At 42.2% G+C, this 27088-nt stretch overlaps 2 protein-coding genes across 6 annotated transcripts in view; one reads left to right on the forward strand and one right to left on the reverse strand.

The window, feature by feature from the left end:
* Positions 1-11444, forward strand: part of KIAA1257 (KIAA1257 ortholog) — a 258103-nt gene extending 246659 nt beyond the window's left edge. Inside the window, exons 22-25 of the mRNA XM_030569774.1 lie at positions 2659-2809; positions 4629-4831; positions 8577-8773; positions 10545-11444. Of these exons, the coding sequence (XP_030425634.1) occupies positions 2659-2809; positions 4629-4831; positions 8577-8773; positions 10545-10644 (651 nt within the window). The 3' untranslated portion in view covers positions 10645-11444. The remainder of the gene's footprint in view (positions 1-2658; positions 2810-4628; positions 4832-8576; positions 8774-10544) is intronic.
* Positions 11445-11537: 93 nt separating this feature from the next.
* Positions 11538-27088, reverse strand: part of ACAD9 (acyl-CoA dehydrogenase family member 9) — a 62721-nt gene continuing 47170 nt past the window's right edge. For 4 of the 5 annotated variants that reach the window (XM_030569777.1, XM_030569776.1, XM_030569779.1 and 1 more), the window contains 6 exons: positions 20312-20391; positions 18472-18598; positions 15742-15819; positions 15105-15233; positions 13512-13584; positions 11538-11853 (listed from right to left, as the gene is read on the reverse strand). In XM_030569777.1, the coding sequence (XP_030425637.1) occupies positions 11753-11853; positions 13512-13584; positions 15105-15233; positions 15742-15819; positions 18472-18598; positions 20312-20391 (588 nt within the window). In that variant the 3' untranslated portion in view covers positions 11538-11752. Of the gene's footprint in view, positions 11854-13511; positions 13585-15104; positions 15234-15741; positions 15820-18471; positions 18599-20311; positions 20392-27088 lie in introns of those variants that run through there. The other variant, XM_030569778.1, reaches the window with a different exon arrangement.

Genomic DNA, 27088 nt, shown 5'->3' on the forward strand with positions numbered 1-27088 from the left:
CGGGATCGGGATCGGGACCGAGTTCTGTCGCGGTGCCGAGATCCTGATCGGTACCGGGCGCCGCTTCGGTGCCGGGACCTGCCACCGGCTCGGTGCCGGGAGGTCGACCGAGACCTGCCACCGGCTCGGTGCCGGGAGGTCGACCGAGACCGGGACCTGCCACCAGCTCGGTGCCGGGAGGTCGACCGGTGCGGCGAGTAGCGTCGGGACCTGCTCCTGGAATCGCGGTGTCGGTCTCGGCGACTGGAACCTGACCGCGATCGTCTCGATGTCGACCGGTGCCGCGAGTGCGACCGGTACCGCTGAGGGGAGCGGTGCCGGGACTGCGAGCGGCGGCGGGATCTGGAGCGCCCAAGACGTCGGGACCTGGATCGTGAACGAGACCTTCTGGGCGGTGCCGACATCATGGGCTTGCCTCTGGACACAACCCGCACCGGAGGTACCGGGGGTGGCAGCCGAGTGGGCTCAGTCAGGGCTATGAGGTCCCGAGCCGAGGCGAAGGTCTCCGGTGTAGATGGGACCATTATCTCAACCCCAGATCTCATGGGGGAGCTCGGCGGTACCGGACTCGACGGACCCGCCGGGCCCGGAGTCGACGGTGCCGGCGGCGCCGCAGCTGATGTCGAGGCCGGGCGCTCTAGCCGGGTCTGCCTGGCCGGAGTATTAGACTTCGACGGCCTTGGTTCTGACTCCGGTGCCGGAGAGGGCCGGTGCCGTGGAGTCTTCTCAGTGCCGGTGCGATCCGGTGCCGGCGCCGAGACCACGGCCTGCGAAGCCGTCGGGTCAAGTGCCGCCTCCATGAGGAGAGTCCGGAGCCTTTGATCCCTCTCCTTCTTTGTCCTTGGCTTAAAAGCCTTACAGATGCGGCACTTGTCAGATCTGTGCGATTCCCCGAGGCACTTCAGGCACGCTTCGTGGGGATCGCTGGTAGGCATGGGCTTCTTGCAGGCCGCACACTGCTTGAAGCCCGGCGAAACAGGCATGAGCCTGGCGCCGGGTGCCGGGAAGGGCTAAGCCCCCGGCGAAGAACTACTTAACAACTATTTAACTTAACTATCTACTTAACCAACCAATTAACAACTATAATGGACTAGAGATAACGATAGATAAACGATAGAGAACTAGGAGAGCTAGGGACGTGGAGGACAGCTATGCCGCGCTCCACAGTTCCAACGACCGACACGGCGGTAAGAAGGAACTGAGGAGCGGGCGGGCCGGCAGGGATATATATTGGGCGCCATGGCGGCGCCACTCCAGGGGGCGACCTGCCGGCCCACTGGAGTTGCTAGGGTAAAAAGTTTCCGACGAACGTGCACGCACAGCGCGCACACCTAACTGGAATGGATGTGAGCAATCACTCGAAGAAGAACAAGGTGATCTGAGTCTACTGCACTCTGCTTGAGGGGAGGAAACCAACCCATCCTTGAGCCTTCCCTTCATAAACATTTCACCTGTGGAAATGCCAGCTTTTGGGTCATGTCCCTCTGTTCAGCAATGCAATTCCAGTTGTCTTGCCACATCATTAGCAAGCGCTATGACATGCCTTATTCAGGATCCACTGCCTCTTTAGCAATTAAAATTGCTTTCTCAGCTAAAGTAAATCCCTCTCTCTCTTCCTTTCTCTGCCTGAAGCTGTCCTTGGGAGGTAAAGTGGTAGATTGGGGCAGGCGGTGGGGAGTTCTTTTACCATGTCAAAGTTCACCTTCTAGAAAAGAAATGGAACATTTTTCCCTCTAAACATCCCGGTGACCGGCCAGTCAAGCAGGAAAGGATTCTGAATGCCATTGTAGCATTTGCTGCTGCAAAACAGAAAAGTGATGCAGAGAGTGCCCTGCCCATGTTAAGAGGCCAGCAAGTGCAAGAGGTCTTCCCTCCAGCAAGTCCAAAGCAAAGGTGTAGCACTTCTCAGTCAGGGAGAGGAAGAGAAAGCCCTTTCCCCATCTTGGTTTCGCTGTCTGACTAGAACTCCCACCTTGCTGCGTGCCACACTCCGCTCCCATTTTCTAAATGCATGTCACTTTGAAGAGTGGCACGGAGCCACTATTTCACTCTGCACTCCCAGCCTAACCCGTCTACCTTTCAGCTTCTGGTCCGTAGTCTTGCCTGTGATGAGAGGGGAGAGATGAACCTGCCAATTTTTGGACTTGGTTCTATACATTCCTAGTCTCATTTTAACACAAGACTGAGGCAGAGACATAGTGATTTGCTGTAAGTCACGGATGGAGTTCCTGTCAGAGCATGGTAGCCCTCTGCTCAGAGTGCTAGATCCCACCCCTCTGCTAGGTTATCACATGTGAATAAAGTGAGGAGCGCATTCTTTTAACAGTACAGAGGAGGAGATGACACAAACTTGTAATTAGATTCTTCCTTGCGAGCTGTGTGGAAAACCGGGGTGGGTGTTAGGGAACTGCTACTGGCACTGTGTTCCATTACACACTAGAATTTCAGTAACTCGCCTATAAAATACATTTTTCCTCCATGAATCAAAAATTGTAACTTGAAAGGCAACCCACAGAGAGACAATAGAGTCTCCTTTGTATTTACATATGGTACTTTTCAAACTATTACCCCAGTAATGTGACCTAATCCTAAGTACTTTTGTGACTGCTTGCTGTGGGCAGCAATATGACTGCATAAAGCGATGCAACTTTCATTTAGAAATGGCAGGAGAACATTCTGTTTGCTAACATTTTGGAGCCAGTGCTGAGTCGTGACAGATGGAGTTGGGACCAGCGTCATATAGATTTTGATCTTTACAAGAAGCCACCTGTTTACCTCCCAGCATCAGCACCTGCTACTCATCGGGCAGGTAACTGGTCCATTTTCAATAGCTTAACCACCTACTTTTTTTTTCAACTTGAGTTCTAACATACACCGATAAGGATTGTTTTCAGTTGCTCTGGTCCTGAAATTATGCCTCTAGCTATAAAAGTGCATGTATTACTAATGTCCAGTGTGGTATAGGCTGACTAAGTTGGAATTTTGCAGTAAAACTCCTGCAAAGGGCTTTGGGCATAATGAGAGCAGTCTGGTTCTGCTGCCAAGGCATGGGGTGAGGGTGCTGAGCTCCTGCCCAGGGTGCTGCAATCACTGTGCCCATGGGCTTGTGAGCTGCAGTGGCTCTTTGCGTGCGGCACACAAGGTATTTGAGGGGTGGGATGAGGGAGAAACAGGCAGGTTGTCCAAGGTTGTGCATTCACAGTTGTGCAGGTCCACTAGCCCTGTGCTGCTGCAGCAGCAGCAGCAGTGCACTGTGTCTGTGACTGGTCCCTAACCAGAGGAGGGTGGATTATTCTTGTTGCAGCGTCCCAGTTGAGTGCTTGGTTACTTGGCTAAGGAGCTGGCTTAGGATAGTTAGTGCATTGGTGTTAAGTGCATCTGGGGATTGGGTTGTGGCTTGACCACTGGTAGCTGTTCCTGCTGCAGGGGACAGGGCCTGTGATTTTAAGTCTAGGCATTTAAAAAACTGCCCATCTGATGATTTTGGGATACCACATCTTCCTCTGGGATACAGCTCTGAAGGGGGTCTGTAGGGCGTTAACTGCTATTAATGCAGGTCTCATGTATACGGAGTTCTGTATATAACCTGTTAACATGCAGTGAGCCACTCCAAGTGTAAACAGTGAGGCATCGTTAGTCCAAGGTTTTGCTTTAGGCTAATAGGGATCAGCTCGTAGCTGCTGCACAACTTTGGAACACTGTTATTGCCTCCCATGCCCAGCAGTTCTTGGCCTTAGTCCCTGAACTTGAGGGGCTGCCATTGGACAAAGATGAGCAGTGGGGCTCTTTCAAGGCTCATTCCTCTATAAAATGGCTCTATTGGGTGGCTGACTTTTTTATTTTTAGTGAATGGTGACAACTGTTTTTGTTACTTGGGCAAAGGTCACGCAGCCAGCCCACCCTCTCCCGCCCCCCTCCCCCCACCGACCAAAACTAATGCCAGAGAAGCTGGAGGAAGTGCCCATAGAGATCCAGTTAAATCTTTTGTCTCCAACACTAGGCTACATGCCTCACTCCATACACTGCTTCTGCCACTAGCTAACTGGAAACAGACAAGATTGGAGGCTTAAATTTGTAACTTCTTGGCCAAATTCAATACATGGCATTATATTCTCCTCCATCATGAACGCCACTGACACAAATACACACTGAGCAGAAAGTTTTCTTAATGTTTGTTTTGAAACATGGAATTACACTTGAATGTTTGTTTCTGTATTTTCCACATACACCATGGAAACAATTAAGACTGTTTAGAACTTGCAGAGGTGCCAGTGAGACTGACTGTGCTTGGTCAGTTCTAGTGCTGTTTTCGCCAGTGCACTACATGTATGATTAGCAATACGCCTGTTATTGAAGTCCTGGGCCTATAGAGTGCTTCTCAGTGTGTGATAGGTTCAGAATATGAACAATAACAAGTAGGACGAAACTTATTTTCATATCTTCTGCATGAATTTGCATCCAGATATTCGTTGGGGTGTGTGTGTTAGCCATTACTCTGCTGCCTGTTATGGTTTGGTACAGATGAAACCTTGTGAGGAAGGTTGTTTAGCTGTACTTGCATGCCTTTCTCTTGACTAGCAGTCCAGCCTTGCTTAAACACGTTTGCTGTCATTATTTTTTCTTTTCAGTGGACACTTGGCTGCATGAAGACTCTAGTCAGCTTCAGAAAACTGTATTTGATGACACCAAGCTGAAAGTTTACAGGTGTCCCACAGCAGCCGAGCTAACCACACGTGGCCCAAAAGCCAGTGCCCAGCTAGACAAATTACAGGGACTTCTGAAAGATGAACCAGAGAAATTCTCACTTAAGAGACCAGCCATGATCCTGCGGGTAATGTGTATTTCTCTGGGATCCTAAGGGTTGGGGTTCCCCTGGGAACAGCACCTATGAGTGCCATGCTGATAGATAGTCTGCAGCATTTTGAAACAATATCCATATTTAGCTGATCAAGATATTTTGTTGACATAGATTATAATTTAAATAGTCATTGCTAGCTTTGAGGCATGTTGTCAGATAGCTAAGGGTTAATGTCTCTTTCACCTGAAGCACCTGACCAGAGGACCAATCAGGAAACCAGATTTTTTCAACTTTGGGTGGAGGGAAGTTTGTGTCTGAGGTCTTTGTCTGTCTGCCTGCTTTCTCTGAGCTTTGGAGAAGTAGTTTCTGCTTTCTAATCTTCTGTTTCTAAGTGTAAGGCCAAAGAGATCAGATAGTAAGTTATATGGTTTCTTTTCTTTGATATTTGCATGAATATAAGTGCTGGAGTGCTTTGATTTGTATTCTTTTTGAATAAGGCTGTTTATTCATATTTCTTTTAAGCAATTAACCCTGTATTTGTCACCTTTATACAGAGAGACCATTTGTATGTATTTTTCTTTCTTTTTTATATAAAGCTTTCTTTTTAAAACGTGTTAAAGTTTTCTTTACTGGGAAATTTCAGGGAAATTGAGTCTGTACTCACCAGGGAATTGGCGGGAGGAAGAAATCAGGGGGAGATCTGTGTGTGTTGGATTTGCTAGCCTGATTTTGCATTCCCTCTGGGTGAAGAGGAAAGTGCTTTTGCTTCCAGGACTGGGAACAGAGAGGGGGAGTCACTCTGTTTGGATTCACAGAGCTTGTGTCTGTGTATCTCTCCAGGAGCACCTGGAGGGGGGGAAGGGAAAAAGGATTATTTCCCTTTGTTGTGAGACTCAAGGGATTTGGGTCTTGGGGTCCCCAGGGAAGGTTTTTCAGGGGGACCAGAGTGCCCCAAAACACTCTAATTTTTTGGGTGGTGGCAGCAAGTACCAGGTCCAAGCTGGTAACTAAGCTTGGAGGTTTTCATGCTAACCCCCATATTTTGGACACTAAGGTCCAAATCTGGGACTAGAGTTATGATACATGTGGCCCTGCTTAGCTCAGCCTTACCAAATTCTCAGAATAATATACCAGACAGGCAAATGTTGTTAAACTTTAGTTACCCTGGGGGAGAAGGTGAATATGATTTTAGCCAGCTGGCTTAACAGCATTAAGATAAATTGTAAAGAGGCCAAACCATTTCTAAACACCAACTCTCCCTCCATATACTCTCCTAAAAACCATTATGCTTTCTTAGCATTGTAGTGTGAGCTGACCCTGAAGAAACCACAAAGGCACTCCCAGCCCTATAAGATTCAGGGATTTGCATTAGTTGATATGAAAAGCTATATGGATGGCCTGCACCAAATTAGTCTCTTGTTGGATGAATCAGACATTTAGTGACTGCATATAAATGATTGACACAAACAATGAGTAAACTTTGAGTTTTAAAGTGGTGCTTCCTTTCGGTTACAAATACTTTGTGGAGAAAAAAAACAAACACAGGATCCTTCAGGATTGTTTATTACACAGCAAAGTTAAAGCAAACATCTGCCACATCCCCACCGTCCCTTTCTGATGTCAGATTGTTTTGTTGCACGACCTTTGTTTTGGATGAACACACAGCAGCATGCCTGCAGAGCCTTTTTCTTTCCCCAGTTCACACCCTCAGCTTCAACCCAAAGTGTGCTGTAAAATGCTAGCCTTTCCCTTTCCAAAGAAAATGCAGTAATAATGATAGAAAGTCACTCTTTTCTGCCAGTTTTCATATAGCCTTTTTTAATGGAAGAGCTTGAACTTGGGAAGCAGAGAGATGTGAGCTCAGGTAAGGCTCTTAAGGGGAAAATATGCAGCTAGAGAAACTAAGGCCATGTCTACATCTAAAATTTTGCAGCGCTGGTTGTTACAGCTGTATTAGTACAGCTGTATAGGGCCAGCGCTGCAGAGTGGCCACACTTACAGCAACCAGCGCTGCAAGTGGTGTTAGATGTGGCCACACTGCAGCGCTGTTGGGCGGCTTCAAGTGGGGTTCCGGGAACGCGAGAGCAAACCGGGAAAGGAGACCAGCTTCGCCGCGGTTTGCTCTCGCGTTCCCCGAACCACCCTGCAAACCGCAGGGAAGGAGACCTGCTTGCTCGGGGTTCCGGGAACGAGAGAGCAAACCGGGAAAGGAGACCAGCTTCGCCGCGGTTTGCTCTCGCGTTCCCGGAGGCACCCAGCAAACCGCAGGGAAGGAGACCTGCTTGCTCGGGGTTCCGGGAACGAGAGAGCAAACCGGGAAAGGAGACCAGCTTGATTACCAGAGGCTTCCTCCTTCCACGGAGGTCAAGAAAAGCGCTGGTAAGTGTCTACATTGGATTACCAGCGCTGGATCACCAGCGCTGGGTCCTCTACACCCGAGACAAAACGGGAGTACGGCCAGCGCTGCAAACAGGGAGTTGCAGCGCTGGTGATGCCCTGCAGATGTGTACACCTTCAAAGTTGCAGCGCTGTAACTCCCTCACCAGCGCTGCAACTTTCTGATGTAGACAAGCCCTAAGTCCCTAATTCAACTTGTAGTTTCCACCACTTTCTATTCTGGACCTTCCTCTTTTTGATTCTGTTGCCTTAGGCTGTGTCTTAGCCAGGCTAGTTGTGTATTTTTAAAAAATTTACATTGCAGCAGCCATGAGGCCATCTGCTAAGTGCATGCCCAGGACTCTTCTCTTCTCTGCAAACACTGTCATTGTTCTCATTGTTTTGCTGGGTAGGATTCCTGCCTCTTTGAAGTGTTTTTGCATCATCTTTTGAAGTCTGGGTGCTGCCACTAGAATACTAGAGCTCAGGTGCTCACTGCCTCATCATGAACCCATTATTGTCACCGACACAGAGGAGATAACTGACACAATACGCACTCTAATTTTCAGGCATTCCTTCCATTCTCTAGTGTAGTAGCTTTACTGAGTTACTTTACAGATTCTCTGTGTGATTGTTAATACGACATGCATTTTTTCTGCCCATGCAACAAAAGGTTAGAGAGCAAAGAGTAGTGACAAAAACTTTGTAACAAAGACGGTTGTGCGTTTGGTCTTAAATCCTGATGCTGCATGAGACTTTGCTGCAGTAAAATGAAAATACAACTGAGACTTGTGTCACCCAAATGCTCAGTAACTGTGCTTTCCCGATCTTGCAGCCAGCTTGTTCATAAAACAAAATACTTTAGGCCCAGGCTTGTGATTCACAAGGCCGGACTCCTTCCTTCCTTCCACCTTTTTTTTTGAAAAACTCTTGAACCTGAGCAATTATAGCAGTGTTAGTCAGAAACCAGCACCTAAAGGTTCCTAATGCACAAAGGTCTCTTTGCACAAAGAGTGCTCATCTTATCAGCATGGAATGACTAACAAACAGCTTTTGCCCCATACACGTCAGTAGTTGCTGATAGCTTATTTCAAACTGTTTGTGTGCCTCAACTCTTTTATATACTTGGGAAACAGTGTAGGAAGAAACAGATTTTACTGACGTCATCCTTAGCATGAAAAACCTGCTTTTCTGGACTCAAATGTTGGCCCCCAGATTTTGCCCTCTTGAGCAAAAAAAAAAAAAAAGTAAATAAGTTAGTTATACTAACAAACAGGGAGATCAGGATTTACTTTACTAGCATAAACATAAATGTTTGTTTATAGCGTCAGTAATCAATAAGCAAAAGTAGTACTGCCTAGGCTGAAACCTGTTTCTGCTTAATTTTATTGTACTGTCCTAGCCCATCCCAGCACTGTCAGTGTTGCAGCATATACCTGCTTGTGGCAGTTACCCAGACCTGCCCAGAAAGAGGAGCACCACCAATGGATTTGTTCCAGGTCTTGAAGACCAGCACAGCTTGAAGTGGAATGGGAATATAGTCCCCTGCCGTGACATGGAACACAGAAAGTTTGAAAAGCTGAAAGGAGCCGACTTCAAGTAAGTTTGTAGCAGCAGCTGACTTGCAGCTTAGTCAGGATGCACAGAATGGCAAGAAAGTGGCATAAGATATAGGCACTTGGGGGTGCAGCACAGTAATTTTTACAGTGCATGAGAACTCAAATTCATTTAGGAAGGAAATGAGGAAAAATACAAGAAGTAACTTGGGTAAATGGAGCATTACCCTATTATCCTTCCCAACTTTGGGAAATTGCATTCTATCCCCTGCATAAGCTTTTTAATGACCCAAAGTGGTCAAGATTGTTCTCATGCTAAAAACAGCATCGCTGAGAAGAGCGTATTAGTCTGTCACTATAGTGGGGGGCTTCATTTCAGTACTAACTCTGAAGGCAATTTGTGCCTACTCCAAACTTCCTTGAGCACAACAGTTTTCCTTGGAGTTCTTCCATTCAAATATCTATTCCATGTCCACTGCTGTCACGATCACGCACTCGCTTGTGTAGGTGTGGATATGTAATGCCTGTCGATATACAAGTATCGCTGTGTGTATGTATATACACAGCTATGTACTTATATACCGACAGGTATTACATATCCACACCTACACAAGCAAATGTTTTTTCGCCTTCCGCTGCAGCGTGGGGCATGGGTCACTTGCTGGTGGATTCTCTGCAGTTTGAGGATTTCAATAACTCAGTTCTGGATTAGGGGTTGTATAAAAGTGGATGGGTAGGGTTCTGTGGCCTGCCTTGTGCAGGAGGTCAGACTAGATGATCATATTGGTCCCTTCTGACCTATGAGTCTATGTATTTGTCCACTGAAAGATGAGGGTGTGTTTTGTGGATATGACCACTGGCAGAAACATATCAGTTCCATTAAACAGTGTGTGTCTTAAATGGCTCTGTTTTCCAAATCAAGAGTGCTCTAAGTATTCCAAGATGTAATGTTAAGGATTCTTGGCTAAATACTGTTTGATTCACTTGGTGCAGCGGATGGAGAAACTTCACTGATTGCAAGGGGGTTATTTGAGATTAGAAGAGGGCACAAATTCAGCTCAGCTGGATTGCATACTGTAAGAGTGTTGTTCTAATCTCTTTAAAATTAACTAGAAAGTCAGTTGACTCATTTGAATATAATTCTACATCCATGAATCTAAGACAATTGATCAGTTACTGATGACTATTCAGCCCTTTATGAATACTTATCCAGTACATGTCAAGGAGTGCTTTACCTGTGTAACTTTGAGATGGTTCTTTTTTTACAAGCAATTTATAAATCAGCACCTGTAGGGCACAATGCTGACATAATTCTGCAGTGCTAGTTTTCTGCATACTACTACTACTACTACTACTACTACTACTACATGTGTCGAAAGTGAGGAATCCATACTAGTTGAAAAAGTGTTTGTCCTCCTTCCCTTTGCTTACTCAGTACCATATTAAAAGATGTTATAACAGCTTTTCTGCTATTACAGGATCCTACCATGAGTACAATCATCTGACTAGAAAATTAATGGCATTTATTATGCTTTCAGTTGGCAGAAATGTAGGTCCAACCAGGTATTCATTAGCTCCTAATGAACTTGTTCGAGGGACCCAGAAAACCTTTGGAGGGGAAAGACTTCACTGTGTAGTGTGCTTAAAATTAGTGGTTTTATTAACTGATTTACTGTATTGTACAAGTGTCTACAGCATATAATAAGCATAGTAATATGCACATTTACAGAAAATTAAATCCTTTATCAGCTATAGTCCAGTGTTTGTTTGCAAAGACAAATATATAAATGAACTGTTTGTTTTTCCCATTCCAGTTTACTTTGTTATGAACATTCCTTTCTTTACAAGAGGAAAAGACCAGAGAAGAAAGGGGAGGATACAACCCTTCTGCTACAGCAAGACTCCACTCAATAGTCAGGTAATTTGGGGATGAACTGTAGGCCTGCCTAAAATAGAGCTGTAAATTCTAGCTTCAGGAGAGCTACAAGCCTTAGCTGTGATTGAGCTAATCTGCTACAAATATAATACACCAAGGGGCTAGCTATCCTCTGTACGTAGCCCGGATTTCTCTCCAACACGAAGTGTAGACAGAACCTGTGTAATGGTTTCAGTGCATATCCGATATTAATGCCCTCCTGGAGTGGGATTAAATCAATCCTCCTTAGGGGGTCAAGGAAAAAGGAGGTGTTGACCCTTATAGAACCTTCCCCTACACAGAAATGCTGCAGAAAATTACCTCTCCCAAGCCATTTCCCTTTATCCGTAGCTAAAATCATCAGAGGCAGAGAGGAAGCTAAATTAGAATTCTCTGAAATCCATAAGGCAAGAGTTGCCTGTTTCTTTCTCTGCTCTAAGTTTTAAGTACAAGGCCCTAAATCACCAATACAAATCACTTACCATTTGTTTATACAAAGGATGCTATTAAGTAAGCTCTCTCTTAACCTACATCAGTACTTTGACTGATGGGCATCCATACGTTCCCAGCAGGAACAGACAGCACAAGCCCATAATTATTATACACCCATCATTTGAATAAGCTTTTTGCTAATGGTGAAATGTTTGCTCATCCACTTAAATATTGTGTGTGTTACCTGCTTTACTTATTTTTTAAAACATGCCAACAAGTTTGAAAAGTTCATTAAGTGTTACACAACTCTAATTTGTACGACAGTGGCTGGAAAGTGACATTCTTCTTCTTGTAATACTTTCTGGAGCCAAGGATGAGAAAACAGGTGGCAGTGATAAATACTGGGCCAGTGATGAAAGGTCTGGCTCTATTTTTCTTCCCAATAAGTGCTTGGGCTATATTCAGGTTATAAAAAGCTTTCTTTATTGGACATCTCATGTAAACTACCCGGAGCTGAATGAGCATCACTTGTTTCACTTTTAGTCTCTCTCCCACAGTGGTGTGAAGAAGTTTTATTTTACAAGATTACAATTACATTTAGCAGCTGGTAAAAAATAGTTGTACAAAAATTAAATTCATTTACCCACAGGTTAATTGGCTACCTGTTAAATGTGATTAGAATGTCCTCTCTAGTGGATGAGAACAGATATAGGCTCTCTTTTCCAGCACCTGCTGTGCAACTTTTTTAATACTATCATCCAGGTTTTCAGCAGCATCTGGGGGGGGGGGGGGGGGTAAGCAAAATAGTTAAATCAAGGACACTAGTGTGCATTTATCTGCAAGAAGTCTGAAGAGTTCAAACATCTATTGTGCCAGCACAGGAGGAAGTCTAAGAAACAACAATTTTGACTAATATTTCAAGACTTTTAGGAAACCTCAAACCTGTCCCTAATTGCATTTATTATAGGGTAGAGTAGAGCAGTCTGTTTCTAAATGTACAGTAACACCTCACTTAAAGTTGATCTGGTTAATGGTGTGGTGTTGTTACATTGATGAGCAATTAGGGAACACGCTCATTTAAAGTTGTGCAATGCTCTCTTATAACATTGTTTGGCAGCCACCTGCTTTGTCCACTGCTTGCAGGAAGAGCAGCCTGTTGGAGCTAGCTGATAGGGGCTTGTAACCAGGGTGGACCAACAGCCCCCCCCCCCCATCAGGCTATCAATTGCCAACAATTCAGCTGTCCCTTTCCCCCTCTGCTGCTCCCAGGAGTTTCCTGCTTGCTGTGCAGGGGTGTCCCCCTCCCCCTTGCTTACCCCTTCTCCATATACAGCAGGGTGAGGACAGGACAGGGCTCAGGATGGAGAGAGCTTGCTGGCTGCAGCTGCTTTCTCAACTTTTTTTTTTTTTCCTTTAAAGGTAATGTACTTAGAGCAGGGTCAGTGTATTTAAAGGAGTAATGCACATTGCTCCTCCTGCCCACACCCTGTGTGTGTAGGTTGCTGTCTCTCCTCCTTCCACTCATGCTGCATTGTAGTGTGTGAAGCTACATTAACAATGTGTTAACTCTGGAGGGCTCAGCCGAGTGCTAGTTCATCATTTAGCAGTAAGAAGTTCCCTGAGAAATATCCCACCCGACTTCACCACCTCAACCAACCTCCAAAATTATATTGCTGTATATTGTATTAAATTGTTTTCAGGGGAAAAATTTTCCCCTGAAACCTAACCTTCCCCCACCCCTCCATTTACATAATTCTTACAGGGAAATTGGATTTGCTTAAAGTTGTATTTTTCAGAACCATAACTACAACATTAAGTGAGGAGTTACTGTATCTGCCGTATCACTTAAGTAACCACTATTCTATATTATTAACTGGTTCAATAGCAGCATCTGTGGCCTTTTCCTTCCTAACAATACTACGCATGTTACAGAAATCAGCTGATCCCAAGAGAGGAAGTTGGGCCAGGCCTTGAAGAAGGCACTCAGTTTTCTCCTAAGAATTCTGTGTATGAGGGTATTGGATATTTGTATTACCAATGAGAGGGGAAGTTAGACATTTCCCTCTGCCAAGTGTCTGGGTACATTAGGGCAACTTGTTTTATGTAACACCAGTCTTAAAGGGAATTGCCTGTATGCAGTTCATGACAACCTTGGGGCTTTCAGAATCCTCAACCAAACCATCACTTCCCTGTTCCCATGGAGCAATGCCTCCCATCTAAAAACCTTGCATCACAAAATCCAAGCAGTATTTCTTGTAATAGTAGTGGCATTTTAAGAACCTCAAAATGTAGCAGTGCCCTCTGGTGACAGCCACTCTAATCTCAAGTGAAGCCGCTTATGTGCATTCAACACCCTTATAAGCTATGTTAGGTCCTTGCATATAGGTTGTTCTAGTCACATTAAGTTTATCCTTCCCACTACTAGAGAACTTACATTTTTCTAACTCCGCCATGGCATAATTATTCTTAAAATATGCCTCTGTGCAGAAAATATTTGTAAGCAGCACCTGATAAAAACAAAATTCAATGAAAGAAAGGTATTAAGCAAACCATACAAACAAGTTTTCTCCAAGAAAATAATATACTACCAACCTCATGCTAAATGTATTTAAAAGCTAATGAGTTTGAGATCAGATCTGTGTGAGGGTAATTCTTCTCCTCTCATGGTATAGAGCAAGGATCTCAAACTTAAATCACCTTGAGGGTCACATCACTGACATCTTTTCATATAAAGGTGCAAAAGCCCCCACCTTTGCTCCCCGCTCCCTCTTAGAAAGCGTTAAGCACAGCCAAACAGCTGTTTGGCAGCAGGAAGCACCTGGAGGTAGGCAGAGGAGCAGGGACACAGGGTGCTGGGCAGGAGGGGAGCTTGTTGGCAGCAAGAAATAACTCTGGTTTGAGATGGTGGGGGGAGGGTGGGAGGAGAAGAGATTGGCAGGCCACAGCATGTGGCCCATGTGTTTGAGACCCCTGGTATGGAGCCTGGTTTTCTACTGATTCAAGTGGGAAGAATTCTAATAGGTTGCCATTTTTTCCACAGCTACTACTTCCAGTAAATGGAATGACCCTATCACCCACCAGTGACTAGAAGAAGATGGGTACTCGGTTACAAATCCAGATGTGACTTAAAAAATTCACATATCAAGTTCATTAAAGACTGAAGTTTTAATTATTTTAGATCTCCCACCCCTTAAGTCTGGGGGAAAAAACCTGACAGGAATATCAGGAAAGTGTGTGTTTAATACCACACTCTAACTTTAGAGAGAGAACACTTAAATACTTGGATTACTCTGTCAGTTTTAATAATTCATTAAAACATCATTTGTGTACAAAGATCACAAACCGGAAGTTGTGGAACCTAGTTAAACTTACTCCATACTCCCTATTTCTTTACCTCCCCTACCTGACAGGTATTTAAGATTATTTAACGTAACATCCATCAGAAAATTAGAAACCTCTTGTTGTATTGTCCGTTCTATTTGTGAACAACTATGTTCTATATTCTATGATGAACTTGTTTTTATAAATCTCACTGTTTTTCATTTAACTGTTACAGCAGTACAACAAAGTCTCTTCTGTGGCTTTCCAAAACTTGAGATGTGCATTGTCTCAATTTATAAAAAAACAAACTGGCAGCCCAACAGCATTCTGAAGGATAGGGGTACATTTCTGTTGAAGTGAACATGGATTTTCCCTGGGTTTATCTGAAGGTTCACACTCACAGAAAATATGTAGGATAGGATTAGCTTCTTGAAGTCTAGCCTGTTACACAGAGCATGCAGAACCATCACTTCAGTGGAGGAGAGAAAGGATCTAACATTCCAGTCTGCAGCGGCTATGAATACAGATACAAAGGTCTCTGCTCTCTGGACAGTTCTAGAACTTATTGAGTTAAGGTACAGGATCCCAGGGGCAGGGTCTGCACTTCTCCATAGAAAACTCTGGTTTCAACGGACTCTTTAATGGGTGTGGTCACACCCTTTCAATATCCCATCTAGTCAGTCCTAGAAAATATAAGTGCACTCACTTCATGATCATGATTGCGTAGACCAATACTGATGGATCGACTAGCCCTGGATATAGCTGCTGTCATTGCATACAAGTTAACGGAGACATCTGCCACTCTCTTCAGAACTAGCTGCTCATCCACTATAGTCTAGAGAAGATTAAAAAATATAAATTTAGCAGCTTCCATTATATCATTTAAAACCACAACTACCCAGCAATGTCCACCCAAACACAATGTAGTACATTTCAAAAAAGAATGTATGCTTGTGTAATTGGTTTACTTCCTTTAGCACTTACAGTCAAGCCACAGTAACAAAGTTTTACACTTCAATTTCCTTTGCTTTTCCACATGTATTATCCCTTCCTCCTTACTAGTAAATGGTCCTTAAGTGTCATGCATGACATGGACCTTTACACTAGTCTAAGGGCAGCAGGGACTCCACCAATTCCTCCCACCTGTTCGCAGTTAACTGCAGCTACGACAGCACTTTCAGCAGAGGCTGTCTACCACCACCAAGGGTAAATGTAGATTGAACTGTATTATACAGAAGGAATACTAGCTCATTGTGATGCAAACCACTGTCCGTATTTTGTCAGCTTTGAATTCTGATGTAGGTCTATTCAACGTGAAAATCCTATTAAAAAAACATGATTACTTTGCCAAACCTCCTTAGCAAGCCTTCCACTGTAGTTCCAAAATAATAGATATTTTCTTCAAGTTTCTTGCTGCTTTCCTATAAGTGAAAACAAAGGGGACTTACTGTTTAGTAGTTATTTTAAATAACATGTTTTGAGTGCTCTGTAAGGAACTAGATTAACAACTTGCAACACTGAATATATAGCCAAACAAACTGTGTACATAGTGTAAACATTGGGAGGGCAAGCTGCTCCTTCACTGCCCAGTCAGGAATCCAAAACCCTGACCTGGATGGGCCTACTTACTGAGCATGGGAAAGCTCAGCCCCACCAGTCTAGCCTCTGACTCAGACTGCTGTGAGAAGGCAGTAATTTAAATAGCACAACTTCTAATTTCTTGATTTCAGAATGGCACTGGCTATGTTAAAAACAAACGTTTAATTTAAAAAGGCTGAATTTTACTGAAATGTTGAGTCTGAGGCCCATTATCATCCTGTTAAAGCATTGCAATGCTCTTGTGCATCTAAGGGGAAAGGAGAGAAAAAAAAAGTGTGCGCAATAAGCAATGAACAGGCAGTTGTATAGAAAAAAAAATGTGCATCATTCCAACCTGAACCACCTGCTTCCACTGAAGTCAACAAGTGCAGTATCAGGACTGAATATAGCAAATGCCACCAATTTTCATCAGTACTTTTCAAAATGGCAAGTTGGGTTGTTTTTTTAAACTCTATGAGCATTTTGGATAAAGGAAGAGTTTGCTAGACACACCACCTTTGCCACCTCAGTTATGATGTTAAAGATCAAAAGGAACATGTCTGGAATTCCAGACTTTTTCCAGCAGAACCAGGAAGATCAATCTTGGCATTTTAATAATATTTCTTCAGTAAAAACAAGCAGAAGTAACCCTTCGGAAAAAAAAACACCACCACCTGGCAGGCTGCCTTCATATATCGGGGGGAAAAACAAAATTACCAATCCAATTAAAAATATTACTTTGCAGGACACTTGAAAAAAAGAAACATTACAATTAATGAGGAAGTAGGTTACCTATAACAGATCTGGGTAATTTTGGTCTTTTCTAAGAATCCTGATTTGATGTGATCTTTTATTTCTGATTTGTGAGGTGACAAATCTGGGGAACTGGGGTTATTTGGGTTACCTAGGGAGGTGTTAGAATCTCTATCCGTAACGGTTTTTAAGGCCTGGCTTGACAAAGCCTTGGCTAGGATGATTTAGTTGGTGTTGGTCCTGCTTTGAGCAGGGGATTGGACTAGATGACTTCCTGAGGTCTCTTCCAACCCTAATATTCTATGATTCCCGACTAGCTAGGGGGAAAAAAACCCTGCCACTTTCCAAAAGGAGAAGAGGCACTGTAGTTAGGAAACATCTGATTTCTCTTTCCCTGAGAGAAATAATAGTTGGATGCAGCTTCCCTCAGCCAAGCAATACCAAGGTTTTCCTTTGTTAGCAAATGCTAGTTTGTTTTTAACAGCCTATTCTGCAGGCATTAATTTCACTTCCTCTTCCATGGAGGCATGTACAGCACAGTGGCTGTATATTAAAACTTCCCAATTTTACCCGAGTACATCTTGGCATTTGCAGTGTTTGCTATACTTCACAACACTCAGGAATAAGAAATGCTGCATATATTGAAGAAACATCATTTAGTTATCTGCAGCAAAATTGTTAGGTCTAAGGCTACATTAATCCTGAGAATCATGATTTTCTGGTGGTACATCAAAATTGATCAATTCTCTCAACTCCTGGCACCAAGCAGGGCGAAAATATTGAACACAGCATATTTAGCTTGTAGCAACTCTCAAGTGTAACTTTTAAACACTATTTTATGGTTTTCACAGTTCAGAGAGAACAAAAAAGCATAGCTTGAACTTCTTGTAGAAAAGATTCAAAACTGATACACCTCCCAGAATGAAGCCAGCAGCAGAGAATTTGCTGTAGTAAAAAAATGCATTGTAAGTGACATCCAGTCACTTTTTTGGCACCACAGAGCACAAATTATCTATCCTGGGGATAATATCACTGTGTGAGTGGAATAATGTTAGCAAGTTCTCGTGTCTGAGTGCCATTAACACCTGAGGAAATTATCTACAGCACCAAAATATCACAAGCACACTAAAATCACTTCATTATTTTCCTATGATTTTTGCATCTTAAGTATAGATGGGGAAAAATATATTTTACCTTTCTACAGCTACCAAGTCACATGTACTCCACTGCACTAGGTCAGCCATTTGTAAGCCAATGCTTATTATCATGCATGTAACACAAACCTCTGTCTAGGACAAATCTATTATTAAATAAAAGGAGAGACATTAGAGAAAGGAAAAAAGGGGTTCCACTAAGGCCAGGAAAATGAGCAACACTTTGGAAGAAAAGGGAGCCAGACGAGGAAGGAACTGCAAAGAGTTTCTACTGCGACAAACTTGTGCTACTCTCCACCAACTTCTTCCCTTCCTTTGAAAGGGTCATTGTCATTTTTCTATAAACTCCCAATTTTAACTATATAAAAATAAAGCCCACACTTAGATTTCGGCAAGATCAGGGCCTAAGGCTGTGACAAAGAACTGAGGGAACCCAAGCGACCGTGGGGGTAGGCCAGAATCCAGATTTTATGTAAGGGCACTGCTTCCAGCACCTCCCGTTAAGATAAAGGAAAATTGTCAAGTAGTTGACACTGGCTTTTCTAGTCCATCAATAGGTTTGTTTGATAATTAACATTCAGTACTTACCTCAAGGCTGGGATGTGCAACTCCATCTTTGCCAACTAGTCCTAAATCCACTTTTCTTCCCATGCTGTCACGGAATTTGTTCACAAATATCTCCAATGCCACACCAACATTTCCTTTCTTCATTTCCCTGAAACATTAAAGGACAGTGTATGCTGAAGACTGTACCTCTTTCCCCCCCGCCCCCCCCATCCCATACACAGGAAATGTCCTAGTAATCAGCAAGTACAAAGAAGAAACAAATGTATAAATACATATATATCAGAGTGTATTGCATGCTGAACAAACTAAAATCTGGCATGAACTTTGCCAGTCACCAAAAGCCTTTAATGGGTTTATATTAACCCCATCTCTTGCAAACTAAACAAATTTCTGGTTCTTTCCCTTAATCTTAACACCCAAGCCCTTCTTCATTACTTTTCTGAATGTGAACTTTCTGTCATGCCCTTGTCTTTGTATATTTGGTGCTGTTGTGGTTTATCTTTGAGTTATAGCCAAACACGAACTATTATTTAAGGAAAACCCAGCAAACAGAAGACCCCCAAAGATGCTTGCAACAGAATATGGAGATGCTGGATACAATTTTCAGAAGCACCCAAATGACTAAGGTCTCATAAGCAGGGTAAATGTAGAAGGTAGAAATAGGAGCACAAATGCTCCTTTGATCTCAGAAGCAGCAGCTGTAATTGGAATTTCTCTATCCTGCTCTACTTCTTGCCTCCCCTTCCCCCATCTACCACCAAGAGAAAGGGGAGAGAACAGATCTTCTCCAATTGTAAGATCTTTGGAGCAGATAGTGGGCATGTCTACCCTGGGGTCTGTTTGGTTTTGGTACCAAATACAGTTGCACTAATGTAAAAACAACATGCACTAGTGCAGCTTATTCTGCTACTTAAGCTGAAAAATCGCACCAGTGCAACGCACATTTTACACTAGTGCAGGGTTTCTATCCTGGGGTTTTGCACTGGAGCAGTTAGTGGTGTACTTACTCTGGTGCAAAACCCTACACTGGAGTCACGCCCAGCACTGCATTATGTTTGGTAAGTGCCAAACGTATTGTTGGCGCTACTGCAACACAACTGACAAATAATAGTGAAATAAAGGTAACGAGGAGCAAGATGGTGGAGGTGGTTTGTGAGCTGCAGGACGGAGAGAAGTCTCAAACTATTGTAATAGCCACAGAAAGTACTGGAAGGTTAACCAAAATTTTTGTGGTTTACCTCCTTATGAAGTCTTTACCCTACTGTGTAGTCTGGCCAGCAGTAGTATTAGAGTGTTCAAAATATACAGCATGTTGTGAAGCAGAATGCAGCTACCTTATCAAAGATGCCAGGACTAAATTACAAAAGGCTAGTATATAGTTTAAGTAGGCTAAAGCCTTTTCCCTATAAAATATAGAAACCCAGCCTTTGTTATCATTCAGTTGAGGATCCCACAGCTGTCCTTGAACAAGGCTACCCAGCATGGCTAAGTATGTAAGAATAACCATTAATGAATTTCTGGACAAAAAAGTTACATTACTAGCTGGATGATTAAACAGATTAAACTACAAAACAGATTTACTCTAGTCCACCTATGAAGGCTAGTAAAACATGTAGAGATTTAAGTCAGTATTTTAAAGTTCTAAAATAAAATGGCCTAAAATTCAGAAACATACAAAAAATGTTGTCTAAAGAAGCATCAAGAGCTGAAATGACTTTTTTGTAAAGGTCTCAAAATACTCTAATTTTTGCTTGCAGTCTCTCTGCTCTAATCTACTGTTAAATGGATAATGTACTGGGTATCAATTTTGGTTAACTTATTTGAGATAAGTGAATATTACTAGCAAGTCGTAAGAACATACTTAATTTTTCCAGTTAAGATTTTGCCTGCATACTGCATACCCGTCAAAGCAATATACATTCGCAGAATTTCATTTGTTCCCTGTAAGAGACATGATACAAACTTAGTCAATACCAGGTGCCCATTACGTCCAGTATTTCATAAAGCTATATTTTTCTTACATAATAGTTTTTAAATAAAGAGTTTTTAATGTTTAAAATGTATGGTGTGATATGTTTTTTCCACATTACTTTTAAGAATTCGAATTCATTTTAGAATGAACCCCTCTTTGGTGGTCTGTCCAAGACAAAGAACTGCCTCACTATTGCTGGCAGAGAAAATACTGCAAAAGAATCAATAATGAATGAATTAAAACATGGGAATTAAGAGGTATAATTTTTGAACACAAGTTCTTTAGCTAACATACCTACTTATTCACATATCATTTGCATTTTTTAAGTTACACATTTCATGCAGTTCTAGTTTAAAAGTCGCCACAAGCAATCCAAAATATTTACCTTACTGCCCCAGCTAGATTAGATGGATACTTTTCAGCTTTCAGGATTATTTTACTTGATCTTTTAAATGACATTAATGAATTTTGGAGCCTCTTTTTCCTTGAAGCTTTTAGCTATTTTCAGTCTGATGAGATTCAAAACATCCAAAGTGTGTCTAGTGCTCAGTGATTGCTTTGGTCCTCCTCCTTATTTAGAGGAGTCAACGCTGCAGATTTCACTTCTCTAAATAAAAAGGAAAGGCCTACAATACCACTAAAAATCAGGCATATTTGGTCTACAATATAAAAGTTGGAGCACTTCAAAAATCAATAGCACTTTGCTCCCACAGATTTATTTTTATTTGAATACTCTAAAAGTCCATTTTAATTTAAATCCACTTTCCTCTTCCACAATTGCATTTTTAGAAACTAATTTGAAACTGAAATAAACATATCCTGCACTAAATGTATTTGCACATCACATTCAAATTGGATCTCCCCCCCCCCCCAGCTAGGCCTCAAAGCTTGTAGTGGCTAATGCTGATTTGGAGAGCTGTCTGTTATCGCTGCCACAACACATTAGGATTTTTCCTTGAAAGAAAATGCAAGGAAACAATAATGCTGAAATAAACATAAGCATTCTGTCCTTGCCTGCAGTAGAAACATACTTTCTTGTCTGATAGTACTTGCTCTAGCCGCCACAATGAGATACACTGGAAAAAGTTTACATACTTTTTGGTCAGAGAAAAAAAAACACAAGTAACTTGTCAAGCAGCTACTTTTATGCAAAGTAATCACAGCGTCAAATTAGGAAAACAATCATTTAGGAGGAAAGAGAGAGTTAAAGCCTGAGTATATAGCATTATGAACATCTTTAGGAACAAAAATTTTCAGCAGCATAAAATAAGGCTATACACTGTTCATGATAAAGTCTCATCACATACATAATTTACTGTTGGCTAATAGGAAAATAGGTATTGGGTAATTAATTCAAACTAGTGACCTATTATCTTACACACACGGAAATTTACTTTATATATAGTTGTTCTTTAAGCCCTATTTAGCAACAAATCTCATTTTCCCACAAACTTTAAGACTGAATTTTTTTTTTTGTCCTTTTGAAATTTTTGACAGAGGGAAGCCAATATGGTAGAGAATTGTGTTTCATCCAACTGGCAGAAAGCAGAGACATTCACTGTCTGATTAGAGGCCACTGGATCCCTGTTTCAGCTATCATAGTATTCGTATTCTATGCATTTCTGGCAGCCATTTGCCCAGATTTTAAGATTGTGTATTAAGTGTCAGCAAAATCCTAGTAAACTGAAGCCATCTCTCTGCATAGTACCCTGCCTCTTCAAAATCCCCAAGTTTGCCATTGAAACTGTTCTTCCTGTCTTTACGGACCTTTTAAAATATGAACAAAACCAGGAGGATACAGTCCATTTTATTATGCTGAGCGCTGATTAAGTCAATAGGATTTTATGTAATACCTAGATGATGCTTATGCACTATGAAAGAAAGAAGGAAGTTATTGTTGCTAGAATTCTTTGCCCACACTTGTTATTTGGAAAAAGCAGTGAAGCATTTATTCCCGTTTCATCATTAAGATTTTTGTAAATTTTGCTTTAAAAAGATAGCTATATTTCCTATAAGTTGTGCACACATAAACCCCCCCTAAATGCCAAGAATTTAAATAGGTTTTGACCACAGCTTATGTCTAAAGCAGACAAATTAGTGTTATATTAACACTTTTGGAAGCAGAAGGGGAGAAGGGTGGGGGGAGTGAAAGAAAGCATTAGCAGCTGTGCTTTTACCTGGTATGCAAAGTCTATGCCCAATAAGAAGCTTTAAATTGCTTAAATATAATCCCTTCAGAAGTGTGAAGGTAATAGAAATACTGACAAACTACTGCAGTATTAGCAGGTGCCACTCTAACATAATGAAGTCTTCTTTTGCCAGCTGTTCATTTTAAAATAAACTAGCCAAAACAAATATATAGATTGTGCACACAGGAAGTTAATTGATTGGTATATAATTGGTACTAAATACCATTCTTCAGAGCAAACAATTTACAGCATTTTAAAGAGGTGATTCAAATAAGATTTACTGTATTTCAGAGGCAAACTACGGTAGCTGGTATCAAAGAATGAGTTATTGAAAGCCTTCTAATGAAGATGGAATGTTTTAAGATCCTACCGATGCTTGACTGGAGAATCTGGATGGAATAAACAGTTAAAAATATATTTCAAAGTTTATTCAAATCTTGGTTGGGGTCACCTAGGCTGATTAGCAAAACCCGTTTAAACCAAATCTAACACACTCCTCTAACTCCATGTCCTAAGAATGACAGTATTTAAAATGACAATGCCACAAGGATGCCAAGCATCACTCAGTCTGTAGTTGCTGCTTTTACCACCAAGAGCCACTGTTTTGCAGGCAATCTGTTTATTTCTCCAACTGCTGCTTCCAGCACTGGAGTCAAGTGAGAAAGGAACAGCTGGGAGGAGTAGGTGGCAGCAAGGGTAGAACGTGAGGGGACTCAATAGTGGCTCAGGCTCCCATAGCCTGACAACATCAGCCCAACTACCTCAACCATCGTCCAAAATATTCCTCCCCAGACAGCATACACACAGAGTAACTCGACACCTGAACCCCTGATCTACCCTATCATCCACCCCAGCAGCCTTACACACCCCTTCAGGCACCCTCCAGCACCCACCAACCCCAGCTACAGGTGCCAAGTTTTGTGCAACTATCAGTCCTATGCCTGCCACTGCTTGGGGTGAACTGACCACAAACTGAAGTATGTTACATTCCAATTATTTGCAAATATGCTCATTTAATAATGTGCATAAAAGATGACATAGCTTGTCAAGGTATTATTCCCACTTTGAACTTTAGTGTCCAGAAAGTGGGGACCTGCATGTATCCTTCTAAGCTTAATTCCTAGCTTAGATCTGATAGCGCTGCCACCAACCAGAAATTCCAGTGTCTGGTACAGTCCCTGTCTCCCCAAAATCTTCCCTGGGGCACCCAAGACCCAAACCCCTTGGGTCTTAAAACAAAGGGAAATAAACCATTTCCCCTCCGTTATCCTGAGAGATACACTGATCCGAACTCCTTGGATCCTAAAACAGAGAGGAATTAACCTTCCCCCCACCTCCTTTTCCCCCACCAATCCCCTGGTGAGTTCAGACCCAATCCTCTTGGGTCTTAAACAAGGAAAAAAATCATTCAGGTTCTTAAAAAAGAAAGCTTTTAATTAAAGAAAGAAAAAAGTAAAAATTATCTCTGTAAAACCAAGATGGAAAATGTTTACAGGGTCTTCAGCTTTACATAGACTAGAGGGACTCCATCCCCCCTAGCCTAAGTTACAAGTTACAGCAAACAGAGGTAAAATATCCTTCCAGCAAGATACACATTTGTAAATAAAGAAAACAACCATAAAGACTAATCCGCCTTCTATCTAGTACTTATTATTTTGAACATGAGAGACTATATCAGAAAGATTGGAGAAAGATCTGGTTGCACGTCTGGCCCCTCTTAGCTCCAAGAGAGAACAAAGACCAAAACAAAACAGCACAAAGACTTCCCTCCACCAAGATTTGAAAGTATCTTGTCCCTCGATTGGTCCTTTGGTCAGGTGTCAGCCAGGTTCACTGAGCTTGTTAACCCTTTACAGGTAAAAGAGACATTAACCCTTAACTATATGTTTATGACATAGCTATACAGAATTTTGGTGGTTATGATGCCATCCCAAAAATACTAAAAATAAGCCTTCCCATGATGAGGCAGAATCAGATCTAGGACACAGCTTTGTATCAAATCTTTCCAATGCAAAAGGACTCCATTATTTAAGCGAAAGGTTCCCAAGTAAGATTCGTAAGGAAAAGCTAAGAAATACGAACTTTTGTTTTAACAAAAACATTGTATCGAATGTTTCCTTGGAGGAGGAAAGGATTTGTCTAGCTCAGAAATTCAAGAGTCATGAAAGCTCAGCAGCCCAGGCAAAAAAATGTATTTGTCAACTGCTATAATTAATGACACACACCCACTGGGGGGAAAAAAAGGTTACCAACCTCAGGCAAATAGAAGTTTGCAAGACTTGCCTCCCTTTGAGGTACTTATATGGCCCGTATTAGTGTAGGATATTGAGTGCCTTCAGTTTTTGATTTATTCATCCTCAACCTTGAGAAGCAGGGTTTAAGTCAATGTCCTCATGTGTGGTTTGTTTAATCTTGTGGGACTCATCTACTTCAGTGGAGAATGGCAGCACTCCCTAACTATTACCCTATGATTTCAACAGGTGTTTGCAAACAAAGAGCTCATAGGCCCAGTCCTGCCACATCACTCTGATCATCTGACACCGAGCACAAAATAAAGTAGGTAAAATGTTCTTTCAATTGTCATTCATAAGCCAGCCATAGTGACTCTTACACAGACACCTTTACAGTGATACCTGTCATTACTTCCTTGGACAGGAGCCATATTGCTTCTATATTACTCCCTGACAGATCAGGGTGTCACTATAAAGTCTGGTCCATTAAGGAACATAAGGAACAGCTTAAAAAGAAATGCAGCCAGAAGGGTATAAATTAAGAGGAATATACATTTGAGAACGTGGTCCCTTTATGCTTAATTGGAATGCACAATACCGCTGACAAAAGAAATGAGACTCATTTGTACTATTTTAATTTATCCTCTAATCTACTCCTTTCTACTCTGTTAGATTCCTGGGACAACATAAAATGTACTTGCTACATAAGTACTTATTTTGTTCTTTTATTTAAAAAAGGAAAGCCTTTCCCACCATATTTTTTTAGTCTGTCTTAATATTTTTGGCTGACAATCAAATGCTTGGAGGAGTGGGGGCACAGTAAGTTCCTCTTGCTCAATTCATACATAAGACCATTTTATACCATTGGTTTCTGCTTGCTTTTCTGTATCTTAATTTTGAAATTCTATCTGTTGACTTCAACAGGCTTTCTTTGGCTAGTCCACAAATATGTAACAGCACAAGAAAAAGAGGAAGCTGTATATTAATTAGAACAAAAGAAGTTGTCAGCCAGTAGGACTATCACATATTACATTGCTTTAATAAGGAAACCTTGAAAAGTTATTGTAACTAACCCCAGATGCCTACTTGGCAAGCAGAAGCAGAACAGGGAGTGAACCTGATATTGAAGAGTTTGGTGCCAGCGTCCATTATATGACTGTTCTAATACAGGGTTCCTCAGCCCAGTGCCCGTGGGCACCATGGTGCCTGCAGGGGCATCTAAATGCACCCATGTCCTGGCCGGTGGTCGGGCATCTACAGAAATGCCACCAAATTTCAGCAACATCGCCCTTGGATGACGCCACTTGCTGCTGACAAGCGGCGTCATCCAGAGGCGTCGCTGCTGAAATTCGGTAGCATTTTGGCAGATGCTCGACCCGCGCCAGACGAAAAGGTTGGGGACCACTGTTCTAACAATGGTAGATAAAACCCAGAAATAAGAAGGATTGATGAAGATGGGGTAAAGTACTGGAGATACCAGGCTGGTGCCAAATGTCTGATGAATTAAATGACAGGCCTGATCCTGGTTGCTACATAATCCAGAGGAAAGGGGATTTATTAAGTAAGAATGATTAGTAAATTTCTGTAAGACATTTTATAACACCTCTAAGTCAATTTCTTTTCGTAGGATGGGAAGGAGGGACCAGGCCTTTTCTTCTCTACCCTCTGCTGTCAGCTGGTAAAATACTGTGCATCCCCGCTGCTAGAGAGAAACAACTGACTCTGATGACTCACTAAGGCCCTTATGAACTGGGATGACATCACCAACACGGTCAGTGTATTGTCTCCATCTGGTAACAAGGGAGGAATTTACCCAAGTGTCAAGATTAGAAGAGAAGACTGGATAGAAAGCAAGCATTTAAAAAAAAGATGTCATTGAAATGTTTTTAGATGAAAGTTGACTTGACTCAGATGTCCTATAAGTCTGGTAGGAAAATCTTCCCATATTTGGGAAAACCAGAAGAGAAAAAAAAATCCTTCAATCTAGAGGAACTATCTGCCAAATCCATCCTTTACTTTGGAGGACCAACTTTCAGTTGGTCCATATTTTTGTTTCACTCACTAATCAGTTGTGGAGCTCACTGATTTAGTTAATGCAGCAAAATAAAAACCAGACATAGATGTGGTAGAGCTAGGTGAATGCCAGTGGCCTGACAATTATAGGATATTTTCATTTGTGGCACAGAACTTTTGATGTCCTGTTAAAATTAAAGTGAGAATTGCCCTCTATTTGTAATAGTTCTGGG

The sequence above is a fragment of the Gopherus evgoodei genome, chromosome 7 (genome assembly GCF_007399415.2).
Source record: "Gopherus evgoodei ecotype Sinaloan lineage chromosome 7, rGopEvg1_v1.p, whole genome shotgun sequence".
In the NCBI taxonomy this organism is placed as follows: domain Eukaryota; kingdom Metazoa; phylum Chordata; order Testudines; family Testudinidae; genus Gopherus; species Gopherus evgoodei.